At 43.8% G+C, this 22,367-nt stretch overlaps 1 protein-coding gene across 4 annotated transcripts in view; it reads left to right on the forward strand.

Moving 5' to 3' along the window:
- Positions 1–22,367, forward strand: part of AMBRA1 (autophagy and beclin 1 regulator 1) — a 141,373-nt gene that overhangs the window by 58,352 nt on the left and 60,654 nt on the right. For all 4 annotated transcript variants that reach the window (XM_076344549.1, XM_076344550.1, XM_076344548.1 and 1 more), the window contains one exon: positions 68–168. In XM_076344549.1, coding sequence (XP_076200664.1) covers positions 68–168 — 101 coding nt within the window. The remainder of the gene's footprint in view (positions 1–67; positions 169–22,367) is intronic.

Genomic DNA, 22,367 nt, shown 5'->3' on the forward strand with positions numbered 1-22,367 from the left:
GTTGCTGTCCAGGGCTGTAATATACTGGGATGTCTTTCTCCATGTAAGCTTACTCTTTGTTTTGCAGACGCTTCTTGCTGCCAGAGTACTTGCCTTATGCCGGGATTTTCCATGAACGGGGACAGCCTGGCTTGGCCACCCATTCCTCTGTAAACAGGGTTTTGGCAGGTAATGAGGTTTCCTTGTTTACAGTAGTCATGTATATTAGTGGTATTTTTCTCATGAATCTGAGCAGAGGAGGATTGATGAGGAAAAGTCTAATTCCAGCTTTTGAGGTTCTATTTAAGTTGCCTGAAACAAGAGAAAGGACTGTTGGAGTGATGCGGTGAGCTGTCATTCAAGTGCTTGGGCATTGCAGATTCCATGCTTCAAGTATGTGTATGGGAGTCTCTGCATGAATTGGGGAGGGGTGCTGTTAACAATTCTCCCTTTGTTTAACTTCCTCCCCTATTCCTAGATGTCTTTTTCTTAACAACCTGACAGACTAATGATTAGCTTGCTGCAGGTCCTTCTAATTGAATTATAGGGTGCCTTGTTCATGTTCCGGCTGGCAAGACGCACACAAGGCAATGCGGGATTCAATTAGGATCTTAATAAGTGCATATTAAAAAACTCAGCTGCCACCACATACGGCACACAGGCATTTGGGAGCCTTAAAGGGCAGGCGGAGGTGGGAAGGGAGGTGGGGGGAAGAGGAGGAGTATGGCGCTCTGGCAGTTCATGAAATAGATGGTTATAGATGACACTTCTTGAGGGTGGGTCTTTTTTGGCTGGGTCTGAGTTGCTCTGTAATTAACCCCAGTGCAGGGGAGCCATCTTTGAGCTTGGGGGAGAACGAGGGATGATGTATGGACAGGTAGGTTGGGATGTGGTTCTCTTCCTTCCTGTAGGTAATCACAGGACCACCACTGAAACGAGTGCTGAAAGGTTTCTCAAACAGCTGCGTGACTCTTTTCCTTATCCTAAGGCACGACCAACTATGCCTAAACCATTTTGGACAGGATTTGTCTAACCTGTTCTTAAGAGTCTTCACTGGAGTTTTGCCATCCATTTGGGGGTGGAACTGTTGTTGGTTTTGCATGGCTGATTTAGTATGGCAGTGGTCTTGTCTTTGATAACAGATTTCTGGCATCTCCCGGACTTTTGTCTCCCTGGATATTTTGGTTTGAGCGCATGGTTCATAGACCTTGCTGTTGCAGTAATAGTAAGAGCTCAGCCAAAGGCCAGCCTCCAAAGCACCTCTGCTTTTTTTCCTTAGGAAAGAGTGGAGCTAGCCTGTAGCTTTAGCTGACGCACGTACTTTCCCGTGCTGGCTGCCTGTGTGGGCTTTGGCTGTTGGCACGTGGAAACAGCACACTGGCAGATAATTACTTGCTGCCAGGCAACACTGCAGAACTCTTGTATCGCCCGCTTTGCTGGAGACACCTGCCTTCAACCCTCCTCCCATCCTCCTTGCAGTTTGCCTGTTCCTTAGTGGCTGGGAAATAGCCTGGCTTTTTCTCCTTGCACATTTTAGGGAATTCGAGCCCCAAAATACATGTGCTTGCTGTTTGTTGTGTGTACACCAAGACTAACAAAAGAAGGCAGAAGTTGTAATTATAGGACTTTCAACAAACAAGATCAATCTTTTCTGTATGGCGCTGTGGTGAGCCTACTTAAGGCAAGGTTTGTTGGTTCCTACAGTGTCGTGGAACCTCACACTGGAATGGCTGGGACTCCACAGTAAAGGCTTTTATTGACTTAAATATAAAATTAATTCTCCCAATGCAGCAGCTGCTTGTGATACGTTGTTTTAATATTCTGTTTATTTTAGTCTGTACCTACGCTTTCAGTTTTCAGAATGTTTTTTACATTTGTGCTCAAAAACATGTTAATGTGTAGCAGAAACCAGTTGTAAAGATTAGGTGGAGGCATGAAAGATGAGAACTAGAAAATGAGGTTGCAATTGTGGAATAGTCAGAGAATTTCTTGTGTTCGTTTTGTTGGTCAGCAGCATTGTAGTTTTCAATATTATATTTCAGAGCCGTTGAAAGTTGCAGTGCTGACAGTTACGCTTTCCTTTTTAGTTAGCCTGTGCCAAAGCTTGTGGTCATTCTTTCCTCACTCTCATAGTGAAAAACCTCTACTCAAGCTCAAAAGTACTTTAACCCTGGCCTGGTAGTTACGGGTGAGGTTGCCAGCCTTGGCTGAGGGAAAAATCAGTCATCTATCTTCCTGTTAACACAGGCTAATCTAAACTTGAGTGCCTTAAATTGCTTCATCCTACCATGTATCCAGACTGTCACTTCTGAATTATGTTTAAATGCATAAATGCCAAATGTATTTCTTATGTAACCTCTACAGCATTTGAGAAAAGATGCCAAAAACCCCCCGTATTCCTATAACGTGACAGCTTTCTAAAAACTGACAATAGACTTCTGTGGTCAATTATGAGCGAGAGCTGTTGTTTGGGGAAAATACACCCAGTTAGACTTCTGCTCCTGTCCCCTTCCCCACTTACTGCTGTACGCGGAGAGGAAATAAAAACAGCAGACAGATTTTACGGGTGTGTGAATTACTTTGGTGTGCTGACTATATTTCTTAATGTCAAAGCTCTTGCTGTCAGGTTCTGTCCACGTTTACTTTCAGCTGTCGGCTTTATATGAACAGCTTTCTGTCATTTAAGTATTGTTCTCATGCAACCATTATAGACAATAGCTCCATGCTAGGGAAGACTGCCTTGTGAATAAATTCTTAGAGCAGTCTGGTTTAATGAACCACTAAAAATTTCAGGTTATCTAAGCAGACGGGTTAGTACACAGCAACACAGTAGGTTTGGCAGAATGACTCTGACGTGCCAGGCAGGGCTTAAGTCAGGATTAGAGAGTCCTTTGTACTGGTCAGGGACTGGTGGCCATCCCTGCACGAGGGCGCTTCCAGGCGAAGTATGGGAAAGGTGGCAACAGATGGATAGAGTAAGTGGGAGTTCAGGGGGAGAATGAAGCAATACTAGTCAACATGACAGACAGAGGTATCTCCATGCCAGCAGCCTAATTTGCATGTACCACTGGAACAACAGACAGAGTCCCAGTAGCACCTTCCTGCCTGACTCCTTATCTACTGGTGCAGTTTAGATCTATCAGCTGATGCGATACGCTGCATCACTGTGTTTTCTGGCACCAAGTAAAACACCATGTGAAAATATATTACATCAACATTGTTACCTTTAGCGTTCAAACTTGTAATCACACCAGAAAGTGTTGGTAGTTTGACAAGTTATATTTTCCTGTAAAGTCTATGTTGATTGGCAGTAATTACACTGTCCTCCTTTAATCCTTTATTAACTGAGTCTTATATCAGCTTTTTCATTATTTTGTCTGGAATCAATGTCAGGCTGACAAGACTGACATGTCTCATCCTATTTCAACCTTTTAAAATACTGATATAACACTAGCATATTTTTCAGTCTTCCACATTCCCCTTTTATTTCAAGACTTGTCAAAAAAACTGAGAGTTCATTTGGCAGCTCTTCTAAGGCTCTTGGTAGTGTGGGCTGTAAGCTACCCTCTGGACTCTTCTTTCCGTGGTGAACTGCCGTTAAGTGATGGGGTTGTGGTCTCCAAGGAAATATCCATACAGTGAAAGCTAGTTGAAGTGATTGTTTGCTAAAGTGATGATGAAAGTGGCAAATACATTTTGGCTTCTCACTCGATAGGACTGGTCAATTGCATGTGGCAATACAAGTGGAATACCACACCTTGGGGCCATTTCAGCCTTCTAGTCTCTTGTGTTCTCTGCCATTTGCAGGCCAACAGAGTGGGTGGGTGAGTGGTTGTTTTTTTGGTTTTGGTTTTTTTTTTTTTTTTTGGTTCTGTGCTTCCCAGGAGATACCAAAGAGCTGTTCTGTGGGATGAGGTTACACCTTTTGTAATGGGAGTTAGTACTGCTGCAAAGTTCAGCAGCTTTAACATGCCTGGCTCTGGATCCAAGGAACACACAGCTCAGTACTGTGTTTACCACCTCCTACTGCTTTTTTTTGTTTTTCTTTAAGCTGAAAATTTCTGCCCACTGTTTTGTTTGGGGTTTTTTGTTTGGTTTGTTTGTTGGTTTTGGGTTGGAGTTTTTTTGTTTTTTTGTTTTGTTTTTTTATAAATTTCTCTTTGTCCTAAGTCACATTGTGAGTAGGACACTGCTAAGTAATTTGAGGGCCAAGTCATGGATATTTTTTGGCATCTGGTAGTAGACAGATGTACATTTTAATATCTTTTTAAAAATTAGTAAATACATTTAAAAAAAAGATCCAATTCATTACCACTAAAGTGCTTATGACCTCTTGTTTGCCTATGTGAACTTTTCCTTTAGGCTTTATAGTAATTGACAGAGACACGCTAATGGTATAGTGGAACAAAGAAGGCTTTAGTTTCAGTTCAGTGGAAGCTTGGAGGAAGAAGATCAGTGTTTGCCAAGGAACTTTGCAGGAGGCTTTAAAAATTGACACAGATGCCGGTTTGTTGATGTTCCTGTTACTCAGCAGGAGACCTGCAGATGAAAGTTTACTGGTTTATGATAGTTACCTAGCTTTGTGAAATGCTTCTGTCTCACCTCACTTTGTTTTAATAGGCATCTATTCAGTTCAACAAACAAAATATTTTTCCTTGAATGAACACAGATCATGTTTGTCTGTGCTGGCTTTGCCACCAGGCTTTATCTTTTAAATGGAATCCAACACAATTGCTCTGAGTCCTCCACCTCATGGGGAGATCCAGACTCAGCTTGGCTTAAGGGCCGAGTGACACAACACTCTACAGTTTTTGAGTGTTTTCATTGCTATTTCAGGGTAATAGATTCAGACCAGAGACTGAATGCTTACATGTATTCAAAGAATGAGCTTGATATTACAGATTTTTCCATAGCCCACGCCTATTCAGAGTATGACCTGCTATAAGAGTAATAATGGTGCAGCTTTGGGTATCTCTGCTGGGGTTGACAAACAAAGCTGTCTGTGGCCTCGTTACACTGGGATAGGGCTGAGGCTATAAGTGAAGCTAAGATTCAGTTGATAGCCTGCCTTTAATGGGGATCTAGGACTTCAAAGTGTAATGTTCAGCTGCTGTTTTCCCAAAATTACATAAGCTATCCCATTCTTCAAAGCTTGGCTCCCTGGGAGAATTCTAGGTCACGTGTCTTCAAGTGAATTTCTATACTTCAGCCAGAAACCGCTAATGCACAATTGTTAGAGCATTTGAAGTTTCATCAGGATAAAAATTAGCTAAGATGGTGGATAAATGTTGTCCTTGCTCTGTGACAGGAAGATTTATTTGAGCACGTGATAGTTCTCCTAATAAGAATTAGGGCGGTGACCTCTCACCAGTCAAATTTTCGAACCAGACCCACTAGCTAAGGTGCCTCCTGGTGCATGTTCCCAATCTGTTGATCACTCTAGCTGTGTTAAGGGCAAATGTTCAAATACAAGTGAATAGCTCTAACCTAAGGCCAGTTAAAATGGATGTTGATGAGCCTGTGATACAGACAGTTAGATAGAGTATTGGTTGCTGCTGCAACTAGAATTAGCCCAGTAACCTTTCACTTCTGCTCTAATGATGGAAGTGATCATGATAAGAGGCTGCTCTGGTTGCCTTGGAAACCATATTGCGGACAGATTCTCCAGTTCCTCTGGCATTGCAGGTGTGATTGCCTCCCATGGCTCAAGTCTCCTTGACCTAATCCTGTTCTGTCACATACAGTGTCAGTGAGCTGTGAATTCTGTTCTGGGATGCCCTCATCCTTCAAATGTGCTTGCAGTGATGCACAACTGTACAGAGTAGCACTTAGATGACTTGAGAGCACCAGAAGGCCAGCAAGAGTTGATGGAAAAACTCATCCCAGTTGTCTCTGATGTACCCTTGTTTTCCCCACTGTTAGCAGGTATGTACTTCACTTCCTCTGGCAAGGCTTTCTCTGTAGTTGCCTGAGACTGAGTGTTGTTTTGAGTCCGTACCTTCAGCTGTCAGTCATTGGCTTTTTACTGTTAGCTTGCTTCTGCCTTTTCCTCTAAGACAACTACATGAATTTGGGTTAGTGTCCTGATCTAATCCTCCTTTTCACAATAGGCAGATCTGTAGGGTAATACAATCAATGAACATAGCCATGTGGCTTTCTATGCAGTGTGTTTCTGTTATAAGTCTGTTGGGTACTGCTTAATATGGAAAGACGTAAACCTTTGAGTAACCTGATTCTCTGTGGTGTCCCTGTGATATACCTCAGTGGATGCTAAACGATATAAGAGGCTTAAAATATGCCTCAAGTTCTTCTGTAACTGGAGAGCTATAGATATGTCACCTTCATCACAAACTTGAGAACTGTTTATAATTTCTGTGAAAGTACAGCCTTTCATGCAGAAATGTAAGGAAGAAAACAGGCTGCAGTGCTGAACTGCAAATGCAGGAACTGAACTCCACAGTAGGGAGTGGAAAGTGTGCCTTTATGGAACTGGTGAGAGGTATCCTTGGAGTTGTTGATTTCCTCAAGACAGTACTTAGCTTCTGAAGACAGTAGGGTTTTGGAAGTGTGGAGAAGACTTTAATTGTGTGACATTCTCTTATTTAAGTGTTAATTTATAAACTTGCTTCATGTGTTCTGATAACACACTTGCAGCCCATGAGCTTTCATGAAGCTTAGCTGCTGGACCTCAGCTCTCATCTGCCTTTGCCTCTCTCCAACTGCTGCTCTCCAAGAGCAGCTTTCAACTATGAAAGTTTTTAACATTGCTTCTCGATCATAGTGGAGTATCTCACAAATAAAATCTCCTGATAGTTCAGTGTCGTAGATGGATTGGATGAAGGCAGAATAAAGTCATACTGTAGTTAACTTTATCTTAGTATTAGATCCATTGTTGACTTCTACTTCATAGATTCTATAGCTGTGGCTACAGAGTTATACCACATCATGACTGTGGTCAGAAGGTGAACAAACATTCTTCAAATGAAATCTCTCTCCCAGAAGGTAGAAATCAGTTTGTTAATGCTTAAAAAAAAAACAAGCCTAGAAACCAACTGGTAATATGTAACTTCTTACATACACAGGGGTCATATAGCTGATCCACAGATGCTACATTCTCCCTAGCAGGTCCATCTTCATAGTATGTCAGTCATTTTTCACTGTATTGCAAGACACCAGTGAGTTTGTTTTTTCAGGCTCTGTGCTTTAATTGGCAGCCTAACTGCCACTTGTCTGGTTCTGTAATCTGTGTCATCCTGTAGCATTGTACCTTGGCACAATGAAGGCTGAAAGGTAGTTGATGTTATTAGCATTTGAATGACCTACAGGTCATCTCTTCTGAAATACTAGTCTTGTGCAAAGACCCCACAAAAGTTCCCAAGGTGGTGGTATTGGTTTTGATGCAGATAAATGCTGCCCAGAGCTAAAGGGGGTTTACTTCTCCCATCTAGCTAGAGGTCTCCTGAAAGTGGATGGTAGGTAGTGTTGAGAGAAAGCCATTAACGTATGCATTTATGTGATTGAAAAGGTTGTGTGTGTTGTTTCCAGTTAGCCTTTCCCTCCCATCCAAAATATCAAATTCTACAGTGAAAATCCGTGCGGTTACTCATCCTTGTTTTGATGTCTGCTCCTGCTGTACACTGTTGCATACAAAAAGCATAGACAGCTAGAAAGTGTCAGGGTACTTTGTGTGCTGGAATGGAAAAACGTTAATCTGGCTGTCTGCTTATGATGCTCTGCTTGCTCTATGCTGCTCTTCACTTCCTTCTTCCCTTTAGCAGTGAAGGTGCTCTGTGGGCACAAACACTTCTCTGTTGTCAGCTGTGAACAGATCCAGTTTGAATTCTTTGGTTGGGACATTAAGAGTGCAAAGCACTAGAGATTGAAGGGCAAAGGGAATGAACTTGCATCAGAACCCTTGTAAGATGCTATCCCCTATTTGTTTCCAGAGACTAGGGTACTCTCAAGGCTTGAGTGACTCCAAAACCAGTTTAATTTCTAAAACAAATTTGTAATAATATTTTGTAATATCAATGTCTTTATATGGAAAGAGATGCCTCTTCACACCTGAGAGCTGGAGATGGTCCAAAAGTCTCTTAAATATTGCACGATAAAGGTGAACTGAAGAGTCAAAATAGTGTTATTAGCACTTTAAAGCCTGCTCTTGCTCAGTCCTTTTTGTTCTTGTTTTTCCTTTATGCTTTTGCAGCTCATGCCATGGTTCATCTCAATCTGCTAAGTCTGGGAATATGTTAATTGCACTATGGGGGGTATTTACACTGTAATTTTTGGGGCATCTGACTTGGGAAGCTAAGCTTCCTGTATAGTTAGCAGAGAAAGAGAAGCTTCTGCTCTGATTTATCAGCTGAAGTGAGCTGAACTTAGGTGCTCTGAATCTTCTGTGGAGCTGCCACTCTATTTATCACTGATTGTATAGGGAGCTTTGGAAGAGTACCTTTCTGCTGTGGATACCTTAGATGCCTAAAATTAGGCAGGTTGCATCCTGCCCTGATGGCTGAGTGCAGAAAGGATGATATCTAGAAGAGGAGCCTGAGCAGAAGGGATGAAATCGAAGCAGGAAAGGTGGTATAAGAAACTAAGAAAGCAGGAACTCTGAGAGGAGGAAAAGCAACAGCTGTTTGGTTTGTATGGAGGATGTTCTTTCATGTGTGCTTTGCTTCCAGAAGTAAACACTGCTTGGCACAGTGGCAGTGCCAAGGTAACGTATAGCTTTACTGTTGATCAGTGCTGCTCACCTGCTTTCTTTATTTTCTGCATTTATCCACTGAAAAGGTGGAGTTGCTCTCCACCTCCCCCCCTCCCAGTACACAAACCCTACCACTGTCTGCAGCAGATAATCAAGTTTTCTTAGGAGGAGCTGTACCCTTTTTCTGTTTCTATAGCTTTTTGTTCTGTTTTTTTTGAGATTTTTTTTTTTAAAACTTATTCTGGACTGCAAGTATTAATGGATGTTTTGAGACCAGTCAGACAGTGCATGCTTAACTCGCTGCTCAAGATAAATGAGCCTTGTGTGATAGGGATTTTTTTTTCTTGTTTCCACCTGTGCAATTTGAAGCTGGTACTGCCACTGTCACTTGGTGTGCAGCAGTGTTGCAAATTTAATTCTGATAGCCAGGTGTATGGAACTTGGTTTTACGATGTGAATGAGTGCGCCTGCTGCAGGAGCCCTTTCTCAGACCACATCAGTCTCAGATACTCAATAAAAGCTCATGTGACTTCCTCCTACATTATCATAGAATCATAGAATAGTTTGGGTTGGAAGGGACCTTTAAAGGTCATCTAGTCCAACCCCCCTGCCATGGGCAGGGACATCTTCAACTAGATCAGGTTGCTCAGAGCCCCGTCCAACCTGACCTTGAATGTTTCCAGGGATGGGGCATCCACCACCTCTCTGGGCAGCCTGTGCCAGTGTTTCACCACCCTCAGCGTAAAAAATTTTTTCCTTATATCTAGTCTAAATCTACCCCCCCTTTAGTTTAAAGCCATTCCCCCTTGTCCTGTCGCAACAGGCCCTGCTAAAAAGTTTGCCGCCGTCTTTTTTATAAGCCCCCTTTAAGTACTGATAGGCTGCAATAAGGTCTCCCTGAAGCCGCCTCTTCTCCAGGCTGAACAACCCCAACTCTCTCAGCCTTTCTTCATAGGAGAGGTGTTTCATCCCCCTGGTCATTTTCGTGGCCCTCTTCTGGACTCGCTCCAACAGGTCTGTGTCTTCCTTATGCTGAGGGCTCCAGAGCTGGACACAGTACTCCAGGTGGGGTCTCACCAGAGCAGAGGGGCAGAATCACCTCCCTTGACCTGCTGGCCACGCTTCTTTTGATGCAGCCCAGGATACGATTGGCCTTCTGGGCTGCAAGCGCACATTGCTGGCTCATGTCCAGCTTTTCATCCACCAGTACCCCCAAGTCCTTCTTGGCAGGGCTGCTCTCGGTCCCTTCATCCCCCAGGCTGTATTGATACTGGGGGTTGCCCCGACCCTGGTGCAGGACCTTGTACTTGGCCTTGTTAAACCTCATGAGGTTCACACAGGCCCACTTCTTGAGCTTGTCCAGGTCCCTCTGGATGGCATCCTGTCCCTCAGGCATGTCAACTGCAGCACTCAGCTTGGTGTCATCTGCAAACTTGCTGAGGGTGCGCTCGATCCCACTATGTCATTGATGAAGATATTAAACAGTACTGGTCCCAATACGGACCCCTGCAGGACGCCACTCGTCACCAGTCTCCATCTGGACATTAAGCCGTTGACCACTACCCTCTGGATGCAACCATCTAACCAATTCCTCACCCACCGGACAGTCCACCCATCAAATCCATACCTCTCCAGTTTAGAGAGAAGGATGTTGTGGGGGACCGTGTCAAAGGCCTTACAGAGGTCCAGACAGACGACATCTGTAGCCCTTCCCATGTCCACTGATGTAGTCACTCCATCATTATGCTCCTCAACTTTTATGCTTCCTATGTACCCCAGTGCTGTGACCTGTTTATTAATTTCTTCCCCTTCCTACTCCATGTCCCTTCTTGCTGTGTGTTGTGCATTGATGTGACAGACTGAGGAGCTGTCAACAACCTGTATTTAACAGAGTAGGCAAGAAGCTCTGGTACTTGATCAGAAGCTGTGCTAGATGTGATATAAGGAGACTCATTGTAGGTACGCTCCTTGTCGCTACATGGTGCTGTCTTTTCCACGTTTCATACTGAACATGGCTACAGGACTCAGCAGATAGGGTTTTGGTATTATGAGAAACAAAACTTAACATCTTGATTTCCTATATGTAGGAAGATAATGCAGCAGTTTTGTTGATGCAGCAGAGCTTTTTGCAACTGTTTTGCAGCTCCTGATGCATTTAAAATATTGTTTCTTGTGCCTCACAAGTGAACATGTTAGGTAAGCGAATGCACTAGTACTTGTAATCAAGTTTTATTAGCAAGTGAATTAGCCTTATGTCTTGTAACTGGATGTTTTCTGGATCTTTCATCATGCCTTGCTCTTTTGGTTTCATGCCTCAAAATGGGTAAAAGGGGCCCACTTTGAGCATATGCAGATAGATAAGGAAGTATCTACAGGACAGCATTGTGGGAAAAGCTCTTCAGGAAAGCAGACTTTGGCCTGTTCAGGGATTTGCTTGGGGCCAATACATACTGTTTAACATCTTCATTCATCACCTGGATGATGGGTCGGAGTGCACCCTCAGCAAAACTGGGAGGAGTAGGTGATGAACCAGCAAGTTGTGCTTCTATTCAGAGGGACCTTCATAGGCTGGGCCAACAAATCTCATGAAGTTCAATGAAGAGAAATGTCAAGTCCTGCACCTGGGGAGGAATGACCCCATACACCAGGACGGGCTGTGGACCCTACTGGCTGGAAAGCAACTTCGCAGAAAAGGGCCTGGGGGTCCTGGTGGGCAACAAGTTGAACATGAACCAGCAAATGTGCCCTTGCAGAAAAGAAGGCCAACAGTATACTGGGTTGAATTAGGAAGAGCATTGCCAGCTCTTCTGGGGTGGTCAGCGAGGTGATCCTTCTTTTCAGCCCTGGTAAGGCCACATTTGGAGTGCTGCGTCCAGTTCTGGGCCCCCAGTGCAAGAAAGGCACGGACATACTGGAGTGAGTGCAGTGAAGGGCTACAAAGATGAGTAAGGGATTGGAGACTCTGACTTGAGGGGGGAGGCTGAGAGAGCTGGAACTGTTCAGCCTGGAGAAGAGAGGGCTTGGGGGTGGATCTTGTCAATGTGTATAAATAACTGAGGGAATGGAGACAAGAGAACCAGGCTCTTAGTGGTGCCCAGTGAAAGAACAAAAGGCAATGGACACAAATTGAAATTCCGTTTGAACTTAAGAAAACTTTTTCTTTTTAATTGTGAGAGTGGCCTGGAAATGCTGGAAGATGTTGCCCAGAGAGGTTGTAGAGTCTCCATCTTTGGAGGTATCTAAGTTTGACTGGAGATAGTCCCTGGTAGCCTGCTGTAATTCACCCTGCTCTGAGCAGGGTGATGGACTAGAGCATCTCCAGAGCTCCCTTCCACCCTCGATCTTCAGTGATTCTCTGAATCATGTGAGTGCACAGGAGCAGCGACAGGATGCTTGGGTTCAGTGTAGGTGAGAATAGAGTTCAGTTTAGCTGAAGCTGTGTTTAACACTGTATTTCAGCAGTAGGTACAGCTGCTTCTGGTTGCATCTATTGGCATTGTCTGCTAAGCCTATTGTAAAACCTTGTGATGGCTGTTACTGCAGAGGACTTCCTTCTCTTTGAAGGTTTATTTGAGAGAGCAGATGTTACTGGAGAATGCTTTGTTACTAGCTTTCCATGAGGATGCTTATTTTGTGCCAAGAGTCTCTCAGTTCCTTTTGGTAAGCTGAACTGAAAGCTGAAAACCCCTCAATCGCCCACTTCTGTAGCATAAGTGTCCATAGAAAGAGTTGGTGTGGATTAGCAGCTGTATGTTATGAGCATAATGTACAACTTTACTTGCAAATGAGATTAGAATGAGGGCAACTTTTCTGGTCAGAGTAAGTGCAGACCACTTTGTTTTACAGGATATGCTTGATGAGGTCTGAGGTGTCAGGGGATTTTTGGCTAGTATCTGGAAATGTGACTGCACTGAGATTGGCGGTAGTTGGAAAGATCTGCATTTACTCAAGTGCGCCAGACACTGTCTGTGACTGGCTGTGTTTCAGGAGTTGTGGAGATGTTTGCAGTACGTTGTCCTTGGTTATGCTGCCCCATGAGAGAAGTTTGTTAGAGAAATGTGTATGACTTTGTCCTCCATATGAGAAAGTCCTGTTAAAGGGTTAAGAGGTCCCAAACACAGAGCCTTGAAGTGCTAATTACACTTTTACCCTTAAGTTTCCCCAAAAGGATGATGGTGCAATTGCAGGGTTATCGTTGCTAGCCCTGGTACATAGGCTTCCATATGCATTTGTGGAAGATGGTTCAAATGCGAACAGAGTGGTACTCAAAGCCTTGAATTAGGCTGAAACAATAGGGAAGATTTTGGACAGTTAAAGGAAGCAGTTTTATGGAATGACTCTGGGCCAGAGGCAAGATGTATTTCAAACAAGCCAGCTGTTAAGAACTCTTAAGAGCCTAGAGTTCAGTGTTAGCAGTCTATTGCTGTTGGCCTTTCAAAGAACCAGGTGTTTGGGGTCTGGGGTCAATCCATGTCTGTCTGTAGATAGTAAAATATGGAGTGTGACAGTGGCAATCTCGATCTGTTTGTTTGGAGGGCAGATCTTTCCTGCAGTCACTTCATTCCCAGTGATGATCCAAGCAATGGTACATTGTGGGTAAGTGAATATTATTACAGCCCAGAGTGGGATTAGATACCTTGGGACAAGTAATGTGTATCCCATTTGCAGTTTGTGAAGGTTTGTTTTGGGCAAAGTAGTGACTCTGAAAATGTCTTTGGGGAATTGCACGTGAACCAAGGGAGCGTTAATTCCTATCATGATGACATAGCTCTAAGACCTTATATAGGTAGGCAATATCAGGGAGTATGAAACTGCTGTTATCTTTTTATATGGTCTTATTAACACCATTCCAGATGGTGTGCAAATCCATGTGCGATGTCTGCACTTCAGAAGGGCTCAAAGTAGCTGAAGGAAGAATCAGCTGAGGAAAACTTCAGCTATAGAATGACGTAAGCTTAATGTACTTAGCTAATCAAAGAAGTAGTAGGTAGTTGTCGTTACTTGATTGGTCTAGATATGTCTATGTGGGGGAAAGATTTCTGATAGAGCATCTTTTAATTCCATAGACAAAAGGCATAGAAAGATGCAGAAGCTGACGTCAGACCAATTTAGATTGGAAACAAATGGCAGATGTTTGAGTGGTGGTGTTGGGGGGGGGTTATTTCTTGAAGTCCTGCTACATAAAGTTCCCACTTACCTTATGGTAGCTAATTGCTGAAACAGGTGAGTTTTTTCCAGTACATGGAGTGTTTAAACTAGCAAAATTGTTGCCTGGGCTCAAGGGGAAGTTTATGAGCATAGTACTGGTCCTGCAGTTCCTGGTATATGTACAGGAGTCTTGATGGGATGTCTTCAGTGGTCCCAGTGCAAGAGAGGTCCCACTAGCCATTTGCATCATGTCACAAGCTGTAGTCTGTTCCAGTGCCACATGATGGAAGCGAGCACTGAATCTGAGAAAGCTTGTATATTGTATTTGCTGATGCAGACTGTCCCAAGAAGCCTTTCTTTGTGTTGGTGGCTGGGAAGCTAAAGCTGGTTTTGAGATTCAGAAAGGCATTAGAGAGAGATGATGATGTTCTTAACAGTGAAGGGTGCAGGCTGTTTCCTTTTGTGTGCATTGTTAAAGCAATAAATTTCTAGATATCAGAAGGGGTAAGGCTTTGCAGAAGTGCTCGTCTTTTTGTGGGCGGTGAGGGCCCCTTGGGGACCTGTCTCTTTGTGGGTGGTAAAGCTCACTTAGCCATAAAAGTATTTTCCCACAGCTTGCTGCCTCCTTTTTAAAGCGGGGAAAAAAATAATAAAAAAATTACCCACGCTCCAGAGCGCAGAGGGGGGGCAGGGACCCATGCGATCTGCCGTGCGGAGGGATAGGAATTCTCAGTGGCCTGCCATGTTTGGCTGCCACCTTTGAAGAGAATAGTGATGATTTTTGCTTATGTGTTTTACATGGGGGGAAAAACCAACCACCACAAAGCAAACCCGGAGCCAGATTTGCAGCACCCAATATAGAATATCTTCATAGACTTTTTTATAGCCACCCTGGCATAAAGATGGAGGAAGCTCTTGCTATGGCAACGTAGCTGTATGTTGTATTAAGGGATCTGATAAGGATGCTGTGTACTAATCCTCCAGCTCCCTTTCCCAGGTAGATAGGATTATACCGTCGGATCCTTCTGCTTGCTACCCTGGAGGGTTTTGTTTATAATTGTGCATTAATGTATCAATCTGTTATCACTTAATATAGTCAAATTGAAGGTTGTTGCTAGCTATTAGATTCTGCAGTTATAGTTTTCCCTCCACATAGTATCATTACCTCAGCTTGCTCTGTTTTATGCTTCTGGCCTGCTGGCTTTCCTTGATTACGGGGAAAGATGTATGGGAAGGTGTTGTAAGGTTAGTCACAACTTGCCTGCCTCTTCGGAGTTACTTTTGACTTGTGGGTTTGCTCATCCCAGATGGGTTTACCTTACCTGTGTGGTTTACCTTAACATGAGCCACACTGAGAAATCGCCCTCTCTGCGTGGAGGCTGGAAGAGTTTTAGAACATGTCCTTGGCAAGGGCAGAGCCTAGGGAAATAAATTTAGGCTGTGGACTTTTCCCAAAACATAAAAGCTGCCTTTGTTGGTGGTTTTGGGGTGTTAAACATGTGGAAGGTGGTAAGTGTCCTGCGTGAGACAGAGAAATTCTTAAAGAAAACCAAGCAGAGGATCCAAACAGTATTTGTGCAATAGCAAACACAGGCCTTAGTCAGGATGAGAGCACTATATAAACTCATACCAGCTTTTTAACTTGTTGCCTCAGAACTCAATCAAAAGTAAATGCAGACAGCAGGAGATTTTATACACTAACAAATATAAACAGGAACCAAGGGTGGAGGTATACTTCATATATGTCTCCCCCCTCCCCGCCCCCTGTTTTTTTTTAAATTAGTATACCACTACCTCTGGAGTGGGGCAGAAGAGGGAATGGTCTCCAGTGTCTGCAGGAGCTCAGAGAGTTGATTTTGAACTAAGCAGGAGCTGCAAGTCAGTGCTACTAAAGGAAGCTGTATTTTGCTTTCTTGAGCAGTAGGTTGACACACTCTCCTGCTGAGCTTGGTGTGGGCTGTAATCCAGCAGCCCTGGCATGCAGGAGTTATGTTTCTGAGATTCAAAATCAGCAGGAGCTGTGAGCCAGCCTCTACAAATGTAATTGCTCTGGTCTCTCAAGTCCTGCTGAGTTCCCTGGTAGCCTGGCTTCTGAACCCTGCTCTTGCTGATCTGGGAACCAGGTTCACATCTCTTTCCCTTGCTTCAAGTGCTGCCTGAAACTATGATTTCAGCTGTATTGACCTGCTTCAACCCACCTGTTTTTGCAGCAAGGGTGGGAAGGAGTATGTAGGTGTGGCTTATGACCCATTAGATAACTTTAGAGCTGGCAGCAAGCACAGAGATCAGTGTGGAAGAAGTTGTGGTGATGTTCATAATTGCTCATTTGTCTCCTTCAGCATCTTTGGGGGGTGGTGAGAATGGTAGTGGTGGAAGTCATTCACAGAAGGCAAGGGAGGAGTAATCCAAGAATCAAAAATGTTACCACCTTTGCTAAGTAAGAGATAACGATGACGGCTAGACTACTAGTCCTGAGCTTTGACCAGAAAGGGGGTCACTAGAAGTAGAGCAGCTTTAGTAGTATTTGAGAGATGGAAGGCAGGCTGGAGAGAATCCAAACTGGACTTGTCAGAAAAAGAAAAGTCCCTGCAGGGAGTTCACATGGTGCAGTTTGAGAGCTAGAGATGAGAAGAACATGGGGGTGAATGCATTTCCCCTTCTCACCCTAGACATCCAAACTGTGATCCAGAGTCTCTGAGGAATTTAGAACTGCAAGAAGTTAATGCATGTTTGTATTGTGAGAGGAAAGAGAAGAGCATACGAATGTGTATTGTGAAATGGCAAGGGATGGAAATTGGCACGAACTAGGGAGATGGGGATAAAACCATAGACGCAGGTGGAGAGCTTAGAAGGGTCAGGAAGATGCTTCTGTATGTGATGGGAGGAATTGTAGGAGGGGAAGGGAAGGTTGAAAGGATGGAGGAAGTAGTGTCACTTTGTAATTTTCTTATAAGCAACTGAGATTCTGCACAGAGAGAAATGGAGGCTGGAGGAGGGGAGGGTTTGAGGAATGAGTCAAAGGTGGTGATGAGGCAGCTGGGATTGCAGGCGTGGGTTTCAGTTAAGCTGGAGAAACACTTTGTCTTCTTTCAAACAATTGTTCATATTAGCATTCATGGTGTGGGCATGCATGCACCCAGCCATGTGATGTCTCCTGGTGTGCTGCACACACAAGTTGTTTGAGGATCTGTCTTTTGGTTCATTACAGACCAACCCAGTCAGATTTCTCTGTCTTCCCTGAGGTGCCATAGTAGAAGTAGAAGAGCAAAGTTGCGTAGTGGAGGGAATTGGTCTGGTGACAGTTTTCATTAGAGTTGTCTAGCAATAGATGATGGAATGGGAACTGGTATCGGGGTGGGTCAGGTTCAAAATCTGGTGGGGAGCATGACTGGGGGAAGGAGGCAAACACCCAACACACACACACACGCGCGCGCGTACACACCCCCCCATATGCCCATTATGAGGACACTGAAAAGCCTGAAGGAAATCCAGAACTACTTTGACAGAGTGGAAGGGAAAGAAGACACAGGAAAAAGAGGGCTGAGCGCAGACAAATAACTAACAGTGCTTATAGACTGGAAATCATAGCAAGGTGGAATGAGAGAGAAGGGCTGATGGTAAACGCTGAAAGACGTTAAGTTGTGGTGGGGAGGGAGTCAGTAACAGAAAGTTTAGAGAAAGAGCTTATAGGCCACATGGAATGAACAGATTTGCAAAGATTTTGAAGGGTGAGGTGAGAAGGCATGTCACTGAGGACTTGAGTGCATTCTTTATGTGGAAGGCACGGAAGGGGTGCAAGGGGAGCGTATTTCTATCTTTTCCTGGCCTAGCTTGGCCGCTGAGGTTCCACAGAAGACCCCTTGTTCGCTAGGTACATGCGTGTCTGTTGACACAGGAAACAGTGAAAGCTGAAGACAAAGCCCTGTCATAACTTCTCTGCTTGCAAAGAAACTAGCTGTAACTGGATGTCGGTCTCCCTACTTCTGTGATTTTAGTGAGCTTCTGCCTAACTTCTGCTGTCCTCTGACTTGTGAGGCCTAACAAAATTGTCCTTTGGGACTGTAATTTTACACTGAGTCCTAGGACTGAGAGGCTGACCTGGAGTGCTCATCATCTTCTAGGTTGTACCACTGCTGATTCTTTGATCTGGTAGGAGCTGGACCTCTGCCTCTGCTGCTGTGAGAATGAGATCTTGAAGCCTCTCACCACAGTTTCTTTTTAGTTTGTGACCCCCACCTCCAGTAAAGCATGGCCTGCTCCAAATCTCAATTGCATATAATCTAAAATCTTACCGCAAACCAGTAAATTGTGATTGCCCTATTTTCATCATCTGAATTTTCCTCCACTCTTGCTTATAAATGCTGTGTGGAGTAGCTGTGGTGGTTATATTGTATAGCAGCTTCTTGGACAGGTCTGTGTAGTATCCTCTGGAAGTATTATGAGCTAATTCAAGCTGGATTAAGGTCAAGTCTGCCCTAAAAAGAAATAAAACCCATCTGAAGTATCCATCTGTTGTGCAGCGCAGGGCCTGCATGCTAAGTAGCTAGGATGTACTTCTACCTTGAGCTTAGGTCTTAGTTTTTCTGTGTGTGGCTTTGAGTTTGACTTTTAATACTCCTTAAAATAATGGGGTAAAGCGTTAGTCTCTTTTGATCTTGTAGTCGCTTTTGTAATTGCAGTGGATTGGACCTGTCTGGGTTGAACTCAGCTGTGGCACTGATTTACAGAAGTCACTGCAAGGTTATGAGCTTGGCTGAACTCCTTGGTGGAGTCCTGCTGCCCTCTGGGAGCTCTGATGCTGTGTCACTGTTCTGAATGTCGCACCGTTAATTTCACGTTGTTACACAGTGGTCCATCAGGGTGTGGACCAGTGTGCTTTGTCAGTCCTGCTCTGCATACTCTGGGATCTGGGTCACCCCTTGAGTCTGAATCTCCGCATTGGCTCTATGCGGAGATCCCTCTGGATTCAATGAGGTGCTGGAACCTGCTTTGTGCATTAAAGCTAGTGGCGATAAGGAATGAGTCTTGTTTCCATTGCTGTCATCTAGATCATGCCAAACCGCCCTCAAAACTTCCTCCATCAGAAAGTATTTAAAACATTGCGAGAGCCAAGTACTTTATTTGTTGTAGGTTTCTTTTATTTTGTTCTTTTCCAGTCAGAACAATGTGGTCTCCCCATTGTGTTCTTCCAGCCTGGGCTTCCTCCTTTCCATCTCACCATGCTTTAAATTTAAACTGCCTTCCCATTAGTTAAACTATTGTTAGATTTTGTGTTTTCCCAGCTTGCTCGTTTTCTGCTTTTTTTGGTTGTCTTCCTGTTCACCGCTTTACCCAGAAAACAGCGAGCCTGGCTGCTTACTTCCCAGTTCCTGTCCTGCCTTCTCTTTTGCTCATCAGATTGGGGATACCTTATAAATTGTTCCCTTTAGCGATGTCTTTCCAGCTTTGTATTCCCTATGCAAGGTTAGTGCCTGTTTTCTTTGCAGACACAGTGACTGTGCAGGACCCACCGGTCTGAGAAGAGGCTCTTAATGAATACAGTGCACCCTTAAAATACATTTCATAAATGCCACTTATCAGGTCTTCATTTGCCCTAAGACACTTTGTTAGTTTATTATATGGAGTTTATTTAAGTTGTCAGGACCTGCATTCTTATTAATGGAAGTGCATTTTTCTCTGAGAGCATGTGACTTCATCTTAACCTCCCTAGATGAGTACAGATTCAGAACAGACAAGTATTTCCTCAACAGAGCTATCCTGCTCACAGGATATTATGACTGTGAAATGTAATCAACCATTGAGCATGTTTAGCTTAGTGCTCTGTATTGTGGTGGTAGCTCAGTCCGTGTCACTAAGCTGACACAGCATTTTCATTGCAAGTTTGGATGCACAGGGCTTGTGCTGTAATATAGCAGTCCTGAAATGTGTTGAAGGATAGTAAGAATTTTTGCAAGTCTTCCATTCACTGGCAAGTACAAGTCTTTGAATGTGTTTCTGTGCTTGGAGCTTTTATTAATACTGTGTACTGCTATTTCCACAATGAAAAGTGGCTCCAGTGTGGAAACTTGGTGTTGTACTGATACACAGTTAAATCTCAGGAATTCAAACCCTTCTAGGGAACATACTGCTTCTTGGATTAGTGAAAGTTTGTATTATTGCAATGTGGTGATTGATAAGGCATGCATGTGTCCTACGAAGATACCGCTGAGTTTTTTTTTTTTTCCACTGCAGATGGGTGTTTTGGCATAAGCTGCACATTTAAAGTGTTAAGCACACATTCTTGCAGTAAGAGCTGCAGAGGCAGTAGCAGGCTTGCTGATTTGTTTGGATTAATAGGATTTCACGTAGTTAAATTGCACACTCACAATGAAAAAGGCTCTTCTGTGTAAAAGCAGTTTCACTCGTTATTTTTGCATCTATTCTGCATCTCTCTGTTGGCGTAGCTATATTGGTTAGATGGGAGTGCTGTTACAACACTATTTGAGCCTCTGCTCAGGAGATTTTTCGGTGTGAACTGAAACTGTGGCCACACTAACTTATGATCTGTGGAGTTGATGATAAAGTATAACCTGTGTGGAATATGGGCTAAAGTTGGCAAGTGTCCAGGCAAACAGTCCCTACAAGAAAATCTCAAGAAATTGCAGGAGCTCTGAATTATCTAAAACTATATACAGCAGTTTTGGCAAGGCTGGGTTAGTCTGATACTGTGTTAGTGTCTACGTTAAGATGAGTGAACTGCAGTAGACCTAGTAGACAGTGTGGGTGGTGTGACAACTGTGGAGGACACTAGCCTTGGGGGGTAAGGACGTTCTGGTTAGGCAACGACAGCAACCCTGTGAAGGAGTGTTTTGTTGCTGCAGCGGAAATATTCCTCTGAATCCAGACAAACTCTGCTAGACCAGAAAGTTAACTTCTTTAATGATTGTTGGAGGCAAAAGTGTCTTAATACCATAACAATTCAGTTTCTCAGTGCCTGTGTTACTGACCAAGGCACTGCTAATGGAAAGGCCGGCTGTGGACGTGCCAGTGGGACCTTGCAAACTTTTTCTTTGGTAAGAGAGCTGGCGCCGGGATGCAGACAGGCAAATGACCCTTAGAAGTCAGATGTTTAGCTTTTTTGCTTTGACATACAGCAGCAATATTTGAGGACTCTGCCCAGCCTGAGTCACATCGCACAATGAGCTCAGATGGGCTCTTGTGCTGGGAGGGCCATTTAAGCAGGACAGGGGAAGTCTGGGAAAGCAAGTCCCTGTTCCTGGAATAGCTACTTGGGGAAGTTTGTCCTTGTGTTCTTCAGAAATGCGGCAAAGTGAGATGGGAGCTCTGGAGACTCGAGAGCTTAGAGTCTGGTGCCTGCTCACAGCTCCTTGGTGGAAAGCTGCCCCCTTTGTCTAGTCTCTGCAAGACTCTCCATCTGAGGCAGTTAGGATTAGCAGGCACATTTCATGCTCTGAAAAGTCAGAAAGGGAAAGAAGAGGGAGTTTTACAAAAGGAAATGCCTGCCAGGCACAGATTTCACTTGGTTTTTGTGCAGAGAATAAACACAGATGTGAAGGTTAAAAAGCAGACTTCCAACAGCATTTAATGAAGGGCTTGGAAATGATGCAAGGGACTTAGTGACGGGAGAGAGTGGAGGCATTGCAAGGGGCAGAGTTGGCAGAGGGAGGAGCCCAAGCGAGACACAGCACAGATTAGCTATTGAGACCTTCCTAGTTCACCTTCACAGGGATTTTGTGAAACTTAAATTCTGGCAGGAGAGACATGGCATTTTGATTTTGGAGAGTCACCTACTGTTTCGGGAAGCTTAGAAGGGAGGAGGGCTGTGAACATGCCCTTGTGTGTGGGTTCAAACAGAGGTGAAGGAAGAGAATACATGTTTCTTTAGAGACTGTGAAGTTCAGCTCTCTTCTGCCTTTTCATCTAGCAGTGTGTCCTGGCCTCATTCGCTCCCCCCCCTCAGTTTAATTCTGAAAAACACATTTCTCTTGTAGTGTCAGTTGCTTGGGAGCTGATTTCAAATGTATTATTTTACTGATTTTTTTTAGTAGATTGATACAGACCTCCAGATGGAGAAATGACTGTAACCCAGATTATTGTTTCTCCTCACACCGACAAGGTGAAGTTGTCTTTATCTCCCCGGTGTTTTCCAATAAATAGGTTTCTGACTCCCATGCCAGGGCAGTAGCTGATGGCTCTTACAGCAGATTCTGTAAGTATCAGAGGATTTTATGGTGTATGGAATAATAGAAATTAGGAAGAAAGCGTAAACTCCTTTCTCCAGTGCTTTACTCATTGTTTTTTGTTAGGGCTTCTTTATGCATACAGACAAAATCATCTAAAAGGCTGAAAATACGCAGAAAAGGTCGAAACAAAACATTAGTTAAATAAAATGCAGATTGGAATGTATTTTTAGTGCTTGAATATTTTCCCTAAAAGGCTGTACTGTAGGAAACATGTTTTACTGCTTGAATCATGTGGTAGTATGAGGCATGCTTTTAACACATGCTGCTGTCACATGGAAATAAAGAAATTGTCT

This window comes from Aptenodytes patagonicus, chromosome 7 (assembly GCF_965638725.1).
Source record: "Aptenodytes patagonicus chromosome 7, bAptPat1.pri.cur, whole genome shotgun sequence".
Taxonomy (NCBI): Eukaryota; Metazoa; Chordata; class Aves; order Sphenisciformes; family Spheniscidae; genus Aptenodytes; species Aptenodytes patagonicus.